Source organism: Venturia canescens, chromosome 3 (assembly GCF_019457755.1).
Source record: "Venturia canescens isolate UGA chromosome 3, ASM1945775v1, whole genome shotgun sequence".
NCBI classification, from domain to species: domain Eukaryota; kingdom Metazoa; phylum Arthropoda; class Insecta; order Hymenoptera; family Ichneumonidae; genus Venturia; species Venturia canescens.
Genome location: NC_057423.1, coordinates 9,604,481 through 9,624,078, shown reverse-complemented (window position 1 = coordinate 9,624,078; position 19,598 = coordinate 9,604,481). Strand labels below are relative to the sequence as shown.

The window sequence follows — 19,598 nt, the reverse complement described above, 5'->3', positions numbered from 1 at the left end:
GATGTTTCAAAGAAGGAAGAGCATCCGAATGATGAAACGTGGTTGGTTGTTGTATAGAGGAGAGAATCAGCAGGGGGACACAGCAGTGGCTGGTACCGGAGCGTTAACTCACATGCTGCTGTTTCCGAGACTACGAAGTGGGGGTAACGGTTGCAAATTGAATAACAAACGTTCACCCTCGTAGGTTAAATCACCGAAAAGGCACCCCTGGCTCGTTGGCTGCTCGACATTAACCGCACCCCCCGCGAATTGTTGTCGTGCTGGCTGATGGTATCCCCTCTTTTTCTCCGTCTCTCTCGGAGCGACGTCATAAAACATGAGAAACCGCTGTTAGACTTCTGCCACTGCCTCTGATGCTCCTCGCTTGATTTGCATAACGATCTTATTTCGTGATATTCTCCACATTGATCCGGTTCGCGATTCTCGGTTTCACGAAGACCCCTAAGCGTATTGCGAAATGAGGGAAGAAAAAAAAAAAAGAAATAAAAAATCTGCATCAAATGAAAGGAAAAATGTGAACCCTCGAAGGTCGTCGTGAATGGACGATAATTCAAGGCTTTCCATGGGATTAATCCGCTAATGCGATAAATGGGTATGAAATTGATTTTATTAGATTCGGAAGTTTTGTAGAATAGAGTGTCGTTCGACGGAGGGTGAGCAAGCATGTCTCAGTTCGGGCAAGCATGTTCGATGAGAAGCAGGAAGAGACGGAGAGAGAAGAGGACGAGGAGGAGGGGGGGGGGGGGGGGCATGATTCCAAGTCATTCCCGCTAATAATGTCGAGAATGGGATAAAGGTCCATTATAGGGCGGTATACCTCTTACTCCCGGTATCCCCTGATGTGGTCACGATGACGGTGCTCGATTGACGATCAAACTGTATTTGTCCGAGATCGATTCAGGCCGAATTAAACTAATCGATTCGCTTGAAAAAGTAAAAGAAAGGGAGAAGAAAAAATACAAATAGGAACGCGAGTTTTGCTCGTGCCAGTCAATAGAGGTATACTCGACCACGAACGGCTAGATCATCGTCGAATGAAGTGCCTAAGAAGACTTTTTCATCGTTAAATCTCTAATAATCTGAAAACGTTCGTTAAATGTTAAGAACATTGAATTATTAAATCTGTTTATTCAATGATTTTTATAGCTAAGCATCAATCTGCTGATGCCACTTAGAATGTACGTAATATAACAAATAAATATGAAGATATTTTTTTTTTTTTAACGTTTATATACTCAACATTTGATGGCACAGCGACGCTGCACAGTACAAACCTTTTTTTCTCATGCCATCTCTGCACACCAAGCTGTCTCGAGCCACGGATGTGCTTCAGGGTAATTTGCTTTGGGGTCGCCTACTCGTTGCCGGAGTTGTCCTAAATCCGGTATGCAGCATCATCCCTCGAGCGTCACGTCGTTGATGGCAACAGTGCTGGGAGAATTGTGGGAGGACGTGGGATGGGGCCACGTAGAAAGGTGAAGAGAGAGAGAGAGAGAGAGAGAAAGAAAGCGAGCGAGAACGGGGGATAACGTGCGTGGTGGAAAAGTGGAAGAGGAGGAACGCTGATGTTATGACGGAACATTTCATGGCTCAAAGAATCCGGAACCTAACGGCCCGTACGATATTATATACCCCTCGCAGAATCCCCCTGAGTTTTTCGTTTCTCAATTTCTTTTCTCTCCACTTTTTTTTATTGGCTCACGAATTTTTCTCGTTCTCATGGAACGTGGAACTTTGTCGAGGTACTTTTTCGAGAGGAGGATGAAAAAGCTACTGCGAAATTACTGATCTCCCGAAATCCCCAGGGAGCTACGTCACTTTATTTTTTCTACTGAAATCTACGAAATAAGCGAAAATTTCGGCGTTCGCCTTAGACAACAGACGGAGAATGAATCTGCGGTCAAAATATTTTTCTCGAGGCGACGATAAAACGAGCTTCTACACCGATGCGATTTTGTTTGTTTTTTTTTTTAGTTCGAGCGAGCTGAGGTCTGGAATTCGACGAGAGATGAAACGGTTGAGATTTGAGGACCGTGTTTCAATTTGAAAAAAAAAAAAACGTCGTCGCCGTCGCCGTCGTCTCGAGAAAGTGTGAAAGAAAGAGAAACGGAGATCGGTGGGGGAGATGAGACAATGACATCAGTGAGGGTGAGACGAAGATTCGATCGGGTGGAAGTGTTAGGGATAACAGTGATTCTAAGTGAAATTAATTGAATTGAAAAGTAGTCACGTATTATACTCACAAAAGCATCGTTTATTTTTCTCTTTTACTTTTTAAAATGAATTTTCATAATCTTTTATAATAATACTTTTAATAATTATTTATTTAATTAATAATAATAATAATAATTAATAGTAGGTAAGGTTACTAACTTTAGACGGGAGAGCGTGATATGGAGCTCCATCCGAGTCCAAGTTCCACACGTCTCGCTCGCTCGACAAATTTCCTTTTTCGTTACTTTTTTTTTTTTTTTTTTTTTTTTTTTTATTCCGGTTCAAATTTTCTTCATCGAGGCTAGCTCGACTTGTTCGCATCAAGCGGATTTGATATTTTTTTAAATAAATTTCGTTCGAACGATCGCGGTGGTATCGTAAACCCAATATAATTCGAGTATATCTCATTTAATTTCGGGTAATTTTCGCAATACTATATTTATGAACTGACGTATGGAACCTGACCGAGAATAGTGGTATACACATCCGGGTATAGAATTCATGAACCGTATCTATCGAAAAATGACGCGTCCGGTTCACTCGTATTCGTGAGTATGTGTTTGTATTTCTTTTTGTTACTTTTTTTTGTTCTGACGGGACGATATTTTCATGTGTGTGAGTGTTGGTGTGTGTTGTATGTGTCACTTTTTACAATATTATATCGCTCTAATATAATATCATCTCTCACGCACTATGTATATTATTTACACGTTCGATAAATTGGACAATAGAGTGTGCAAAGGGGCAAGGTCGTGGCGGGAGCTGAGAGGTGATCGGTGCTAGTAGCCGCGCGTTATAAAGCGCTTGTGGTGGTTGTGGTACGCAGTGACGACTCGATTCGGTCGTGATCTCGGTGCACGGAATGTACTCCGGCAGGGGGAGGGGGGGGGGGGGGTAACAGCGGTAGAAAAAGCAGAAGAAGATAATAAAAGGAGGGAGGATTTGGAGAGGGGAAGAAAGTTCCGATGAAGTATTTAGAGGCTATGTACAGGTGCTGGTGATGAGGGAGAAGGTGTCTGTGGATTACCAGGTGTACCAGGGTTCTGTGTGTATGAATTGTTCTGTCGTGATTGTTGCTGGTGATGTTGGTGTTGTTGTTGCTGTTGATGATGATGGTGTTGTTGTTGTTGCTGTTGTTGTTGTTGTTGTTGTTGATGATGATTGTGATGGTGCGGGTGGGATTGTTGTTGATGGTGTTGGTGATGGTGATGGGGATTGATGGAGTGATTCTGGTGCTGCTGCTGAATGAGGTTCAGGTTGAGGGGGTAGGATAATGGGGAGCCCAGGGCCGTTGGGGCACCGTTATTGCAGCCACCGGCGGCTCCGGGCCCCACCGGGCTCAGTGCATGCTCATCCCCGCGTGGGGGTGGTGGGCCGCCACGGATGTTGCGTGATGATGAGGATGGTGCATTAGAGGCGGGAGATGCGGGTGGTGGGGATGGTGTGGGGTCAGAGGCGGTGGGGTCATCTGCATTGGGGTCATGGGGGTTGTCGGTTGGTGAACGGTGACCTGAGAGTTGACGTCCTGCGGTACCACCCCCGGTACCCCCGGCAGGGCCTGCTGCTGCTGTTGAGCTTGCCCCGACGGTTGCACCGGTACCTGTACCGGTACCGAGTTGCTGGAAGTGGGACTCTGCTGACTCCCGTTGTCCTCGCTGTCGGAGCAGGACTCGGCCGAGGAGCTCCCCGCTCCCCCCTTGCCCTTGCTGCCGCTGCTGCTGCTGCTGCTGCTGTGGGTCTTGACGTGCTTCGCGAGATGGTCGCTGCGCATGAACCGCTTGTTGCAGACCGGGCAGGCGAATCTCTTTTCGCCGGTGTGGGTTCGAAGGTGCCGCTGCAACTCATCCGAACGTGTGAACCGCTTGCCACAGAAAAGCCAGTTGCAAACAAACGGTCGCTCACCAGTGTGCCACCGTAAGTGGGCCTTCAGATGAGACGTCTTCCCGTAGACCTTGCCGCAGCCCGGTATGTGGCAGCTGTGGATGTTCTTCTTCCTTAGGTGGACACCAGCAGGTCCAAGTCTCTCGGCCTCTTGGCAATTTGGACAGTCACAAGTTGCTCTTCCTGTGTATCGTCTTTGAGAGCGGGGCGAGGGCGCTTGACTTACTCCGCCACCTGCGCCACCCTGTGGACTACCAGCGCCGCCGCCGCCTCCGCTCGTTGCGGCATGATGCGCGTGCAGTCCGAAACTCGGTGGACCACCCGGTAACATGGATTTATACGTGTCTTGTAGGAGATTGTGACCGGCCGTTGTCGCTGATGTTAACAAATGATTACCGGCGAGTGCGAGACTCGTCGAATAATCGGCTGAGTAGTTTGCCATTTGTGCATGAACACCAACGCCTACGGTTCCGCTGACGTCTAACCAACCGCCGGTAGCCGCACCGTGAACATCCCACCAACCATCGCCGGCCTTGATCCCTCCGTGAGTAGCACCGGGCATCGCATTGAAAGGCCATGATTCGTACGGGTGTCTTCCGTATACCGAACCGAGTGTCGCTCCTTCAACTTTACCGAGCAAACTGCTCTGATGATGGTGAGGATCCCCGGCAGGTTGAGCCGAGGCCGTACCAGGAAAGTATAAATCACTGCCATATTGAGGTGCCGTTGAGGCACAAGATGTGACTGGAGCCCTTGCGTAACCACCTGTACTACCAGCACTACTTGTCGCCACTGGTCTTTGTGTCACACCCGTTGCTGTACATCCACCGCCACCACCACCGCCGCCTCCTCCTCCTCCTCCTCCTCCTCCTCCTCCCCCGGAATGCTGCGGTGAACTGCCACTGCTTTGCGGACTCTTCTTCCATGGATGGAATCCTTTTCCTACCGCTGCATCTGCCAAAGGTGGTGGACTTTTGCTGCTCAATTTGTTGCATTGCGCTGCCAGCATTGCCAATGGTGTCCCCCTCAAGCCTGGATGATCCTGCAACAGAAAGTTCGAAAAAAAACTCTATCAATTTTTTCCGCGTCGAACGCGATTGGTGTTCTAGGAAAAAGATAGAAAAGTTCATCTTTAAAGGGGTCTCGGAACAGGTCCTGCTGGACTATTGTATAACCGAGCCCTGCGGATACCCATAATCACACATGAGCTACATCCTTCTAAAAATAGGCAAACGCTTCCGCCGTTCCCCAACGGCGACGCGCTCGTTCCAAATACCCGAAAGTCCTGCGTGCATCTCTGTGTCTGTATACGTTAACGTGTGTTAGCATACATCGGGATTTGTGAGCTCCCGCGAGCGTGGTTAGATGCATAATGATACTAAATTGGCGCATACACAGAGCGTGGGTCACGTTGCCTCTCTCACCTAGCTGGCCTAGAGCAGGAGATCGGAAGATTGGCTAGACAAAGTAATGAGGCCCGAGGGCCTCGAGCAGAGCAACGGCGCGAACCAGCGCGACCATATAGCCCGGGGTACATCCTATTCTAGGTAGTTTTATGCAAATTATTCCGTCGAGAGCAAGAGAGAGAGAGTTGAACGAGGTCGACGAACAGAGGCTACGAGTAGTTCCCGTCGTCGTACATCTTGCACACCATCAGCGTGACTTTCGTATGAAAATTTCCTCAGAGTTTGGCAGAGCGATTCTTTGGCGCAGTCTTCGAGACGGTAAGTAAACGGAACCAGCATTTACTAACAAATTGACTTTGGCCAAAGCGTCCAATCGAATTTATGCAAGCCTTTGAGTATAATGAAAATCGGTGGATGAATAATTTTGCGATACGCGACAACGGATGGCAGACGGGAGAACAAGACCTTTCACGAATACGCGCCGGCGAAATCGAGAGGTAAAAATGGGATGAGAAGTAATACTGGCAGTGGGTCGCTCGTCCGGGGAGGTAATGAGGCCGGAGGCTGCGGAGGAACGAGCGGTCTCATCAAGGGCAGTTTAATGCAAATCATCTTGGCACAGGGAGCCTCCGACGGCTCCGTCTTCCTGCCGGGAAAGATGGATCGGGGTGGCTAGGATGTCGGTGGCTACTGTTAAAGAAGGTTTTGGTGCTTTGTCGCACGGGTAAGAAGAACCACTGTCTTCAGCAGTACTGCATCGTCGCAAGGTTTTCGCTGGCAACCTCTTTTGTTTTTCCTGCCCTTGCCGCTTCTATATTCCCGGAGAAACCTGCCGAGATATCGAGAAGAATGAGATAAAGGAGTCGTGGAAAGAGCAGTGACGAAAGAGAAAGAAGGAGCAAGCCGGAATGAGGAGGGGGGAAGTGAAGAGTGTATTCGGACAGAAAGGTAAAGGCAAAGGGTCCGCGGAAGCAGCAGGAAATTAAAGTCTGGCGGCCCGCGGCCATTAGTAGCCGGCGCCATCGAGGCGACACGCCCCCACCGCGGTCCAACGTCCTTCTATGCTTCAAGCGCTTTGCCACCAGCAAAACACAACGGAGAAAGACACAGCCACTGCGCGTTCACCTCATTCCTCCTTTCTCATCCGTTCGCATCCTTTTGAAAACGCTCGCTCCTTACCAATCGTATTTCGTATCACACATGGCTTCAGTACCATCGAAAATCTCAACTCTAAACAGTTTCGAGTGAATCCCCGTCACAACTCTCCACATTCGTTGCAAAAATTCCACGATAAAAAGGGCTCCCATCGGATCTCTTCAAAATCACACTTCAAATGTCCTGCCTTCGGATTCGCAGTAGCGTAAAGCGATGCCACTTTTAAACCCACGAACCACGTCGTCGCAGGGCTCTCGGATGCGTGAATCACCATCCTCACATTGAAAATTTATAGTTTTAATTGTAATCCTGATGAAGCGTAGACCAGATGAGAAGGCGACGAAATTCTGTCTCGTACAAAAACGGTGGGCTTGGTGGCCTTTAAGCTCGTGGATTCAAAGTGGAATTGGTGGCGTGTTAGTCTGTACGAGTTTCCATGTGTGCAACGATGTGCCAGTGGAAGACTGTTGGTTAGAGTTCGTAGCTCCGATTCGATGGCGCTTGCTCGTTGGGGACGTAACCTTGCGCGTAACACCGTATACACCAGCTAGCCGACGAAAGGAAGAGGCAAAATTCAACCCCTGCGATATTCCTATCGCGGTGTGCTTCGGCCTCAACGGGGAGGGGCAAAGAGGACGGGGGGAGTAAGCTGTGTCGTTGCTACGGAAAAGAGAGAGAGATCGAGACTCAGGAGAGATAGTAGCCGTAGCACGTAAGTGCTTCGCAAAGTGAAGAGGAGAGCCTGGCCGAGGGTGTCGGAGGGAGAGAGGAGACGACGACGAGTGAAAGGGTGATAGTGTACGGGGGTTTACAGAGAGCGTATCTCTGACAGTGTACGAGAGCCACGCCCTCTTCAAGCTCGACGTTCGTAGGTTACAGGCGGAGGAGTGAGAGAGGTGGGTGGTGTTGCAGAGCGAGGAGAGTGAGAGAAGCCAGCACGGAGGGTAGGTATTGATCCAGTCGAACAATACGACGTGCCCTCCGGAGACAACGACATCTCTCAATTAACCATCGAGAAACGCGTGAGGCGATCTCATTCTGGTCTCTATCTCATCTGGACCGAGCGGAGCATTGCATTATCCCTGTGGCGACAGGCATTCCGACTCTAGCCATCCTTTTTTGTGCTATTCCTCAGCCAACGTTATCCCCGAGAATCTAAAGCAGGGTGAAACGACCATAAATTCGTGATGAATTTGAAAATTGAGAATAGCCGACTCCCCAGAGCGTGTGTCCATAGAACGCTGTCAAAGTGTAACGCCAGACCAACGATTTCATGCCTCCGAAGAAGCATCAATGGGAATAACCAGTCTTTTTCTACCTGTCGGAGCTCCCCACAGTGCACTCAGAGACGTGGTCGATAATTGTGAACGAGCAAAAAAACCTTTGTGCACGGTTTGTTAGCTCGTGTGTGATTGCGAAGAGGTGAAAAGAGGAATGGAAAGCGAAACGAGTTGCGGGAGGAGGGTAGTCGACGAAGAGGGTTGCGAGGAGACAGCACACGAGGGAATCTATAAACGGTATGGATTGATGCGAACAAGTGGGTAGGTTGCATAATGCGGAACGCTCACGAGGTCGAACGCGCGGGACCAACAGTGGCAAACGGACTTTGGTATTACTAGGATTATCCGTAAATGAGAACGTGTCGGGTGCGTTAATAGGGTTATTGATTAGTCGAATGCCAGAGGAGATAGAGGCGAGCCTCCCTGCCCGTGTAAGAGTGAGTTCAAAAAAGAGAGAAAAACCATAAGAGAGAAGGAACGAGAGACCGAAAGACAGAGTGGGGTGGCCTCAGGCGACGTGCTCTGTAATTATTCCTCGCAGAACGAAAAGGAGTCGTTACTGCGGTAGCGCGCGAGCAGGCGCCTTAAAGTCGCCATCTCTCCCTATACACGCTCCTCTCCCACTCAGTCTCGTTCTCCTCCACTAACGTTGCCTCGGTATGTATGTGCTGCTCACCACCACCCTCTTCTAACCGTCAATTATCGTGGTACTTCGCGGGCTCGCGTACGCGCGTGCACTCGTAGCACACGCAACTATATAACCAACAGTATAATATTGAAATGTATATACATATAAACCTCCTCTTACCTATATGCACTTTTATTACTTTTACTATTACTTCCTGAGCGCTTGCTCCGGTATAAATGTACCTTTTTCCTCGTTACAGAGTTTTTCATCGACGCCTGTGTACGTACTCCCTGGCATCGGATCCAGCTTTTATATTTCTGAGGTCTTTGACACTTAGGGATAATAAACCTTCATGGAGTGGAGGAGGAACTGAAACTGGATGGCGAGTATCGAAAAAAGACGTCAGCGAGATTCTCCTGCACTTTTGCATGCTTGTGGATTAAGATTTTCGGACTTTTCATTGCTATCTCATGATGAAAGTGCTGAAATACTTCCCCCGGAAGATCACTGATCTCGGGTTGAGTGAAATTCGAACCTGGAGGGGGGCGGTCAGGCTCTCATAGGATTTTCACAGGCAAAGCTGTCGTTGTTCGTAACTTCCGGTGAAATTCTTTCACACTGAAATGTCTCGAAAGAAATACGAAGTGTCAGGGGTTTTGTCTAACAGGATTTTGTACGAGCTACTTCTCCGTCCTTCTCACCTTCGACATCGGTTTTGCCTGTATAACATCGTTCCGTCCGTTTATCTACCGGACTCGAAGCAAAAACAAGCGATGATCGATGATGTGATACCAAATCTCGTTCTCACGGGCAAATGCGCCAGTCTCGTGGCATGCCAGCCCGGGCGAATTTGAGATTACGCTCGTTGTTTTTTTTATGTATATGCGGGAGCATCCTTAAGAGAGAAAGAAAATCTACGACACACCGTGCGCGGTGCTCTCGTCGGCTTTTTAAAAAAGAAAGCCCCCTGACGATGTGGGATTATGGGCGAGGTTTTGATCCTTTGTCTTAGCCGCGTGACGTCACACTCTCAACATCATTGGAGTCGAAGTAGGAAGCAGAGAGAGAGAGAGAGAGAGAGAGCGCGAGCGAGGTGGAGAAAAAAGCTAAGCAGGTCCAGGCTAGGACTAATAACGCCTCGGGGCACATGGCGATGCCGCTCGCGCATAAATTAAAAATATATATTCGGCCAAAGAAACCACGAGGGTATGGGAGAGAGAAGAGAGATGTGCTTGTAGAAGAGTGAACGAGTTGAAAAAGTTGATCGTCTGAACGACGAGCCGGTCAGCACCTTTCCTAGAACTCGTATTGCTCTGGGTTTCTCGCCATCGTTCTCCATCGCCTTCTCGACATATCGTGTGTTTTGTGTATCGCGTATATGTTCAAAGGAGCGCGTATTCCTCTCTCTTTTTCTTATTTTTTCTCGATATTTTGGCTCGCAAAACGTTTCTCCTGAGCGAATATTATGTTCTTGAATGTTCCTCGATTCACTGAAACTCTGAGGGAACTTCAGACTTCGCCCTTGAAGCACTCCCGTGCACGAGACCCTTGAAGTTAAAAAATAATTGGCCTCCAATATTCCTGAGCAATGAAAAAAAATGTTGGCCCCCACGCGTTGACTAACGAAATCAACAGTTCGGGATCCAAAGCATTCGAAAAAACTGAGTTTAGAAAAAATATTTAGTACGCTATTGGCATCCTTGGGGGATGAAATAGTGAACAAATAGCACGGTAAACTCGCATCCATTTTAAGTACGCACGAAATACGTCCGATTCCATGTGTACGTGACAGCTGCTAAGTTTACTTATGAATCCATGAGCGTAAACAAATAATTCGTCCACGTACATGAAGATCGTTGACGCACAAAAGGGCTCGAAAAGAACGAATTAGAGGGAAAACGTTTTCGAGTTACAGCTTTTTCGTTGCCTGCAAGTTTACGAGTGCATATATACTTAAGCTGGTAGATCGTCCTCCCTCGCTTCGTGGTCGCAGTCAGGGGCGTAAGGCTCCCGTGACAGCCAACTGACAGACAGACCCGGACGTACGGCGAGAAAAGAGTGCTGAGTCCACGCGGAGGGTGCGAACGAGGTAAACGCGCGGAAGGGCGCGACGTTCCATATCCCAATGTGCGTGTGTGCACGAGCCTCTACACGTGCACCCTTGTGACGCTCCGACGCCACTAACGCCGGTAGTACGTGGTTTCACTGGTAGCCGAACACAGTGGGTTGCGGCAAACCGCAGCTGACGTCTTTGTCGTTCAGATTATTAAGCAAGTTCACGATGGACTATTGGGGTTAGAGCAGGGAACGAGTTACATCGATGGCGACCATTGCCTCATTTTATACAGCCATTCGATGGATTCCGTGAAAATGGAATATTGATAAAATTATTCATAGAGCCATCATCGCCGAACAAGGCAATGCAAATGATTTGTTATTTATTTGAAAAAAATGTAAAATTCATTCGTACGATTACACGATTAAACGGTGTCTTTCTCTACTGGCAAAGCGCGGCTTCATTTCTGATGAGATTTCGTTCGAGCAAAGTCAACACCGCGATACCTTTCATTCATTTTCATCCTGCTAATGCGAGTCCCGACCAAAGATTGATCACTTCTTGCCATTCGCATCGTCGAAAAAAGCCGAAGAGGGACAAAGAAAAAAAGCATTGGAATAGAAGAGAGAAACAGAGGGGCTACGCGACGTAATGGACGTCGGGAAGAAGCTAACAACGTAAACGCTAAGAGCCAATCACTGGCGCAATCTTTTCCAGTTTTATTGTAAAAAGAGCGCTTAGAAATTGCAGACTCCTCTTTCTTATTCGAGTCTCGGAGCGCGATCGTAGTCTCGAAGGAGGAAAAGAGAGGAGTCGATGACCCAACTCTGGTCGGCCTCTCCACAAAGCACCTGCTCGCTTCCAGTGTCCTACAAGGACTAGCGGCTTTTGATTGGATTCACCTGCGACAGACGTAAATTCTCTCGGCCACCATCGCCGTTTGGCAATCGTAATTTTCAAAATCTCTTCGATACCAAGAATTTTTTACTCTCATAGGGAAGAAAAAATGGCAAATGGGTATAAATGAATGATAGAAATCCATGGCTTTGATGACTCTCGAATTGAGTCGAATTTATCAAACACGAATTGACTCGGAACGTTTTCTACGGTCTTGAGCTTTCGTCGTTTCTGCCATTTCACCGTCAATTCTCTTGTTTAACTCGAGCATCAATTCGGCCAACTTAAACGACGGACAAAGTGCTTAAAAAAAGAGGCGAAAGAATAATAAATAAGTTACTCCGAGTTTTTTGGCGTGCTCGCATATCGATGGATTAAAAACAAGTAAATAAGAAACTCGAGTTACCGAGTCCTTTTTTTCTAGTAATTTGCCTTCCGTATGTGTGTACATTTTACCATAAACGGCATCGCGCCTGTAATTACGGCTCCATAACGGTACGTCAATCTCTCGCCAGGGTATTAGCAATATTTTCGATAGTTGAAGCACGCAACAGAGCCTGAAAGACGTTACATAAGGTTTAACGAACAGCCGAAACTGCTGTTGTTTATATTTCTTTTTTCTCGAGATTTGGCGAATTCGTCGTTGGCTTCCTGCTGGAATTGAGTTTAGAATTAGGTAGGCACTGGATTAATAGCGTTATTCATGAGTGAGTGGATGCCCTTAGGGAAGAGGGAGAAAAGTTGTTTCAACGGTGAAAAAATAGAGAGAAAAAAGCCCACGCACACACAGACGAGAGAGGAGATTTCGGACGACTACACGCGTCCGATACGGAGGAGAACGACGGCGGAGCACGGTCAGTTCCCACAACGCGGTTCCCGTCCTCGTCGTCGGCTACCTGTTAACCCCCACCCTTTGAATTATGTTTTTTAATTAAATCCATCTCGTGAGAGATAGAGGGTGCGAGAGAGGATAGCCGTGATGGGACCTCTGATCATCGCGTCTCTCCCTATAATATTTTGGTCCTGGATGACGCGCGTTATACCAGAGGCAGGAAAAAAATTTGACTCCTATGAATGCGAGCGTATATCTATAGGGGGTGCGCTCATATAGGCGCTTTGCCGGAGGGCAACAGGGAGCTGGAGAGATTTATTCCAGAGCTCGAAGCTCGTAGGGCTCGTCGTCGTTCGAGGGGCGCCAATTCCTATTTCCATCGCTCACTTTCTTTCTCTTCTTTATTCTTCGGCCATGGGACCACGGAGTCTCCTGACCGACGAAGATTTTGTCCGTGAAACCGGGGGGAGGGGGGGGGGGGAGAGGAAAATTGAGTTCGTTGTTTCACGTCTACGAGCAGGTCAAGGGAGAGCGTTGAGGATGTGCGAACCCTTTTTCCGAGTCTCCGGAAAGGCATCTGCGTGTCGAACCCCCGATTCGTGGTGTTATCCAGCCAGGAAAGATTTCTAAGTCGCAGGTATGCGTTACGGCGAGAACTAATTCGAACGGAAGCGCGGAACGGAGCTGCTCAGCTAAATCGCTGTAACGAAAGAAGGATATAGGACGCGCGGGGTTTTCGAGAGAACGGGAGCAGCGCTGCGCACATCTAACATATCCATGGGATCGTACGAAGAGAGCTTCAACGAAGAAGACCCCGTTTTGTACCCCGGAGGAGAGACAAGGCTGCTAATTCATTAGCACTCGTAAATCTGTCGCGCTCCCGGCGTTGAATATTAAGCGGGCATTACCGAGAGTCCGGGCTATAACTCGTGGCCAGTTAACGCGGTTACACCCCTGCATATATGCTCCATACCACGGCCAGAAACTCTCGCGACCTTCCGTACACAGAGCCCGTTGACGAAAACAAAGAGTGGGAAAAAAGGAAGAAAAGGAAAAACGTAAACCATGCAAACGAATTGATACGCCGTGTGTGTACAACCCAATGGGACGATCCTCAAACTCTTTTTTTCTTGTTTCACTCGAACGACGAATATACGTTTTGGTTTAAACTCGTCAAAGCGCAAACTCATTCTACCGAATCGAGTCTGAAAATTCGTCGAATGCTCGACGACTAATTTCAACGCGGACCGAAAAACTTGGACGAGTATTACCGCGTTAACTATTTCGTACAAGGTTGAACGAAAAATAACGACGGATCTCGAGTCATCAACCCTCGGTCGCGTGTCGACGAAATTCGAAAAAAAACGTAAAAACTGTTTCGGCGAAACGGGACTTTGAATTGCTCTGTTAGCGTAATACGCAAGCAGCTAACTGTACTGGTTATTTGCACAGGTATAGATGTATGGATAATACGTACAGGGGGGGTAACCGCGGAAATTGTTTCTACGAACGTGAAGGAAATCGACAACCGGCAATGGCCGTAACGTGAGTGTAAAATGAGGCGCTCGCGCGGGCGCGTTGCCAGCCTACAAAATGAGGGGAGCAATCGCTTATTAGTAAAAATGCGACTCTCGTTTTTCAAACGCGTTACGTCTTCATTAGTATAATGAGAGCGTTGTAAATCACGCTTTTACTCTGCGCTGATGCGTGGCCACAGGTACCGAGAGGCCGAGCAACGCGTATTCTCACTTTTCGAATAGCTCCCTGCCTGCTTCCACGTATATCTTTGTACATGCATAAATATAATGAATATACGGGTATCTATATAGCAATATAAATATAAGAGCTCGAGGGTGCTGCTGCTGCACAGAACGGCGAAGAGTGAAAGGAAAAAACGAGGGATGGAAGCGTAAGAAATTTGCATCGAGTAATTTAGTGGTACATAAAATTTCAGAGAGAATTAGCGATTCCGGTGTTCGATGCATCGATCGCTCGGCCCTTTGTCATGCAGACGAGACATTTTTCTGCGTCAAATGAAACGAAGGTAGTCGTATAGCGACCGGGCTCGTTGCGAGGAGTCGAAAAATTTCTTCTCGATAATAATGAATGAAGAAACACAAGAAATAATTCAGCACAATTATTGTTTTCTTTGGCCGTCACGCGGCATGATTGATATTTTATTACGCAAAATATATAACAAGCTGGAGATAAAAAGGTGGGTGAAAAAAGGTGAAGAGCAGAGAGGAAAAAATCAGAGCGGAGAGCGTTGAAAAAAGAGCGGTGAACGGAGGTGAAAACCTCCCGCGCTTAGCACGAGCTTCTTGCGCGGACCGGGAGCCAAGGCGTAAAGAGAGCACCGGTAGCGCTGTACATTAGCATATAGAAAGAATCGCCCTCCGGCCTTTCGTAATAAATGCCAAGCGTGTCCTGCACATTCGCGACTATGTATATTTATATTTATATTACATAAATATAAATATAAATACGAGGTATATGCGCGGTGGTAATTCGGGAAGCCCTTGTATTTATTAAGGATGTGCTTTTTGGTAAACTCGTCAAAATTCTGACCACGTACAAAGTGTCTTTCGCACCAGAAAATAAATATTTCATCGCCACGTCCTCGATATTGGTACAAGTATAAACTAAATTGATGTGTAAACATGAATTACGACGATCCAAGACGAGAATTACAAACTTATGGACTCTTTAAATATCACGAAAAGGCGAGGGGAAGAGACTGAAGAATGAGACAATAATGGAAAAAAAGGAAACGAACAATCGTTCGTACAATCTGATTATGATTCAGCGTCATCGCGTCACCCTCGAACAACCTCATATAAAATGAATATAATCGAGTGATATATAATACAACCGTCTCGCGAGCCTTTGTACACCGCCGAAAGAACTGCGCTGTATATTTCCACATCTCTCGTATATTTGTGAGTTTATTGCGCCGAGCTCTCAACGCACATCGCGGTGGTCCACACTCGAAGGCGGCGGTGGCGGCGGCTCTCTTTCAATTATACATCGAAGAGTCGTTCCAAACGAATTTCACAGGGATTCTTATTCGTGGAAAGTGTAGACTTTTGTATTTATGGATTATGATACGGTACGCGAACCTTACGAACTATCCATTCAATTTATAAACTGGAAATATCGGCTAGAAAGACCATTCGCGCGTACACGTTCTTTCATTATCGTCCGGTTTTCAGTCTCATTCGTTATTCAAGCTGATTCTGTGCACGAAGTGACTTCTATTGGACGAAAAAAACGGATTCTTTTTGTACAGTGAGGAATATATTATTTTTCAAGAATTTTCAAAGTACTTAAGCACCGATTACAAGCAGCACAGTATTTTTTGAATTCTGCAACTTTTCGTCCCTTGAATTCTAAACAGCTTTATGTGGACGGCAAAAGTGTGATGCACGTGAGAACTATATTGCGTTTTGTTTTCGAGTGTTAATCATCGTGTCAGCCAAGCACTTACCGATCAGTGGAAATGTATTGTAAATCACAAATTTTTAATGTCAACATAGTAAATTCTATCATCAATACACGAATATACACCGAATACGTGTGACTTTTTATCACACATATAGTTTTTTTTCAGGCTTGCCCGAGCATACTTTACAATATAAACGTTTGAAGTGACTGAAAACATTTTTTACTATGCTTAGAAAAAGAATGTTGAGTCTTTTGAATAAAAGGTATGGGTATTGGTCTTTTTACTATGGTGGATAGAACAATTCTTAGCCCGTAGACACCGCACTCCCTTTGAGGTCAAACAGTCACGACACTGGTGCAAATTTGCACTTGGACTCTTCGAAACTTTATGTTTCATCCATGAATGTATTGAATCAATCTTACAACGAGACTTTTTAGGAGTAACAATTCCTTAATAATCGCGATCACAATAATTAAAAAAATGAAAAAATGAAGTTTCATTATAGAAAAATGGCCGAATTGAAGAAAAGAATATTGAAGTTCTGGACGCTTGAAATTTTCGTGGGTGCAAATGTGCACCGGTGTGGTGTCCACGGGTTATTACAGCTCTCCGAAAAAATGCTGCAATCCAGTCCGTATATACGGGCCCCGAGATTAATTTTATAATTTTCCTCCTCGCAGACTCCATTTTCACAAATAAAATAGCTCGATTAAGTGCTCCGAGCTGGAAAAAATCGTAGCGGAAAACGCTTTTCGTCGCTTAATTTATTCAGGCGTTTGAGAAAAAGGTTGTTCCCTCGACGATATATACGACGTTCGAGCTCACCGGAGCTCTCGCCTTCCTTCGATACGCGGATGCCAGATCAAAGTGGATTATGATCGACGCTCGCCCGAGACAACTAACGTTTGCGATTTGCACACGCGATCCAACTATTTTCCCGTTACAGCCACGATTACCGGGAGTCACGTCGAGTACGTGTTTATCTGATCTGTCGCGCGCAGAGCACCGGCATCGCAAACTATCGCGACTCTCACATAAGCCCCCAAAGATTGCAGGTATATCGCGGCCGCTTACGTGCACGAGGTTCTGCATAGGAAGAGCATTTTCAACGTTTACAGAATCGCGACATACACCGACAGTCCAAGCTGTTCTACTTCGAGGTGGAAACGCACGAAAATAAATCACGGACGACGATCGCCGATCGTACTGGCCCAACTAATTTTTGTCAGTATTTACAGTATCCGCGATGTAAAATTTCCACTCTCGCATCCATTGAAAAATTGGGTAACACGCAGCCTGGGAGCGAGCCTCATTCCCAAATATTGGCAACGTTCAACTTTATATTCAGAACATTCCAATACACAGACTCATATTTATAGGCACTAATTACGTTCTATAACAAAGTCGCCTACGCGTGATCGGACTTTTCAATCTCCACAATTAATTAATACGCTCTTAACGAGTCGTTATTCATACACACGCGTACGTGTGTTCACATCGATGTGGGCTGTGTGACTGCTGTCACGCTCGCTGATGAATTAATAATCTTTCAAAGTGCCTCCACGTGTGCGAACACGATCAGACGTAAAGATAAGTTTGGTTTTGCTCGATCGATCTACGGGGACTGAAATTTTGAGAAATCGGACGTGATAAGGATCGAGATTTTAAAACGGGATTCGTACACTATAGAAACGAACCGTCCGCGTGCGAAGCGAGAGCGTGAAAAAAGAGGATTTTGTAAAACTTTGTATCGATTCCCCCGTCGAATAATCTGCATCGAATTTTTATTGAATTTTTAGCCACTTTAGTGCAAACTCGTAAGACCCTCGTTATTATTTTTTTCCCCAAGATGTGTGTATTCGTCGAGTGTATCACGCGTGTTAAAGTCAATTTTACGGATCCTTTGGGCTCAACTCTCGAGTGAGTTATAGCGAAATCCTTCGTGTTAACCGCGGCTGTCTAGTCGTAATAAACGGGAGGATGAGACAGGGATACAAAATTGCTTCCATATAGGCTAAGTGTAACGAATATACAACGAGGAATTCTCCGGGGCTTTGGTACATGGCACATATTACTTCGTACACTGGGCTTTACTATATCGAGGAGAATACAGTAGTGAGAGCTCGCGCACCAGCAACAAACTGGCAGTAAATCACCCTCGTTCGCTCGTGCTCTATATTCCTCTCTCTTTCTCTCTCTCTCTCACGCGCGTACTCGTGTTCCTGCGTCCCAGTACAAACAGGTGCACAGATATATATCAATATGATGCATATTACGATCGATTGAACGACGTGACAAACTATTTTGTTTAATTTATAATGAGAAATTGAAAGAAAGATAAAAAACAAGGCGAAACTTTGTTCGAACGAAGTAGCGTGAGTGACAATTAATTTGGACGATGAAACTCCATGGAATTTAGCGGATTACTCAAGCAGCGTGAATAGCACTTTGAAAATGTGGAATTCAACGTGCGGCACAACGAAATCGAACGTTTTCATCGTAACTCGTTACATTTTCATGTGATTTCGAAGCAAAAAATGTGAAATGCGTTCACGCATTAGCGGACTTTAGGGGCGGTAACTCAAATGCACAACATTATTTACGATTATGAGCCGTTTGTGGAAAGTACAAAGAAAATAAGGAATTCAGCAACCAGGCGCGATATTAATCGGAGGAAAGCAGCAGGGAGCTTATCGCGTCTCATCTCTCGCTTCTCCGTCCCTCTCTCTTTCATCCACACACTCGTTTTTCTGTCTCTTATTTCGCGGATTTTTCTTTCTCGCATCCGCGCGCGCGAGCGCGCACGTCCGTGGTTCCCCGAACAATCAAGAGTGCGCCAAACACGTAACGAGACGAAAAGTATATGCTTACCGCGACTATGAATTATGTTTCTCGTGATTATAGGCATTACGTGCATGTAGCGCAGTAAACGGCTTTAGAGCATGCTGTATACACACGAAGCCGTGTTCCTCGCGAAGAGCGCGCGGGCGTGCGCTAACTTCTCATATATAAACGCAAATATAGCATGTATAGAGATACTTTTACGTGAAGCAACTACGAGATAAAACGATGCGAGGTTGAGACGAAGAAACGAGTAGCTGACGAGATGTGGATCGGTAGGAAAACCATCCAGACCCCAATTACACTGCGACTGTACCTTTTAAAATCGTTGGAAACGCATGTTTCAGTGAAAATATGACGCCATGAAAGCAGGGAGTTGAAATCTCGGGTCGATTTGTTAATCGATAATTGGAGTTGAAAAAAAACCAAATTTCTACATTTGAACGACCCTGCATTAGATCGTAGGAACTATATTTGGTCGAAAATTTACGGAATGCACAGTTTAACGGACCAGCAATACACGGAGAAAGGGGGACTGAAAATTCTACAGGAAAGGACTAGGGATGGCGCTGGTGCAAATTTGCACCTACGAAAATTTCAAGTGTCCAGAACTTCAAAATTCTTTTCTTCAATTCGGCCATTTTTCTATAATGAAACTTCATTTTTCCATTTTTTTAATTATTGTAATCCCCCTAAAAAGTCTCGTTGTAAGATTAATTCAATACATTCATTGATGAAACATAAAGTTTCGAAGAGTCCAAGTGCAAATTTGCACCAGTGTCGTGACTGTTTGACCTCAAAGGGAGTGCGGTGTGTACGGGCTAAGAATTGTTCTATCCACCATACTAAAAAGACCAATACCCATACCTTTTATTCAAAAGACTCAACATTCTTTTTCTAAGCATAGTAAAAAATGTTTTCAGTCACTTCAAACGTTTATATTGTAAAGTATGCTCGGGCAAG

At 46.2% G+C, this 19,598-nt stretch overlaps 1 protein-coding gene across 5 annotated transcripts in view; it reads right to left on the bottom strand.

Annotated features, from left to right (window-relative positions):
* Nucleotides 1–2,459: 2,459 nt before the first annotated feature.
* The window catches only part of LOC122407826 (transcription factor Sp9-like), a 38,472-nt gene continuing 21,333 nt past the window's right edge, over nt 2,460–19,598 (bottom strand). For 3 of the 5 annotated variants that reach the window (XM_043414261.1, XM_043414262.1, XM_043414264.1), the window contains exon 3: nt 3,412–5,137. In XM_043414261.1, coding sequence (XP_043270196.1) covers nt 3,554–5,137 — 1,584 coding nt within the window. In that variant the 3' untranslated portion in view covers nt 3,412–3,553. Of the gene's footprint in view, nt 5,138–19,598 lie in introns of all 5 variants that reach the window. The other 2 variants (XM_043414259.1, XM_043414260.1) reach the window with 1 other exon arrangement.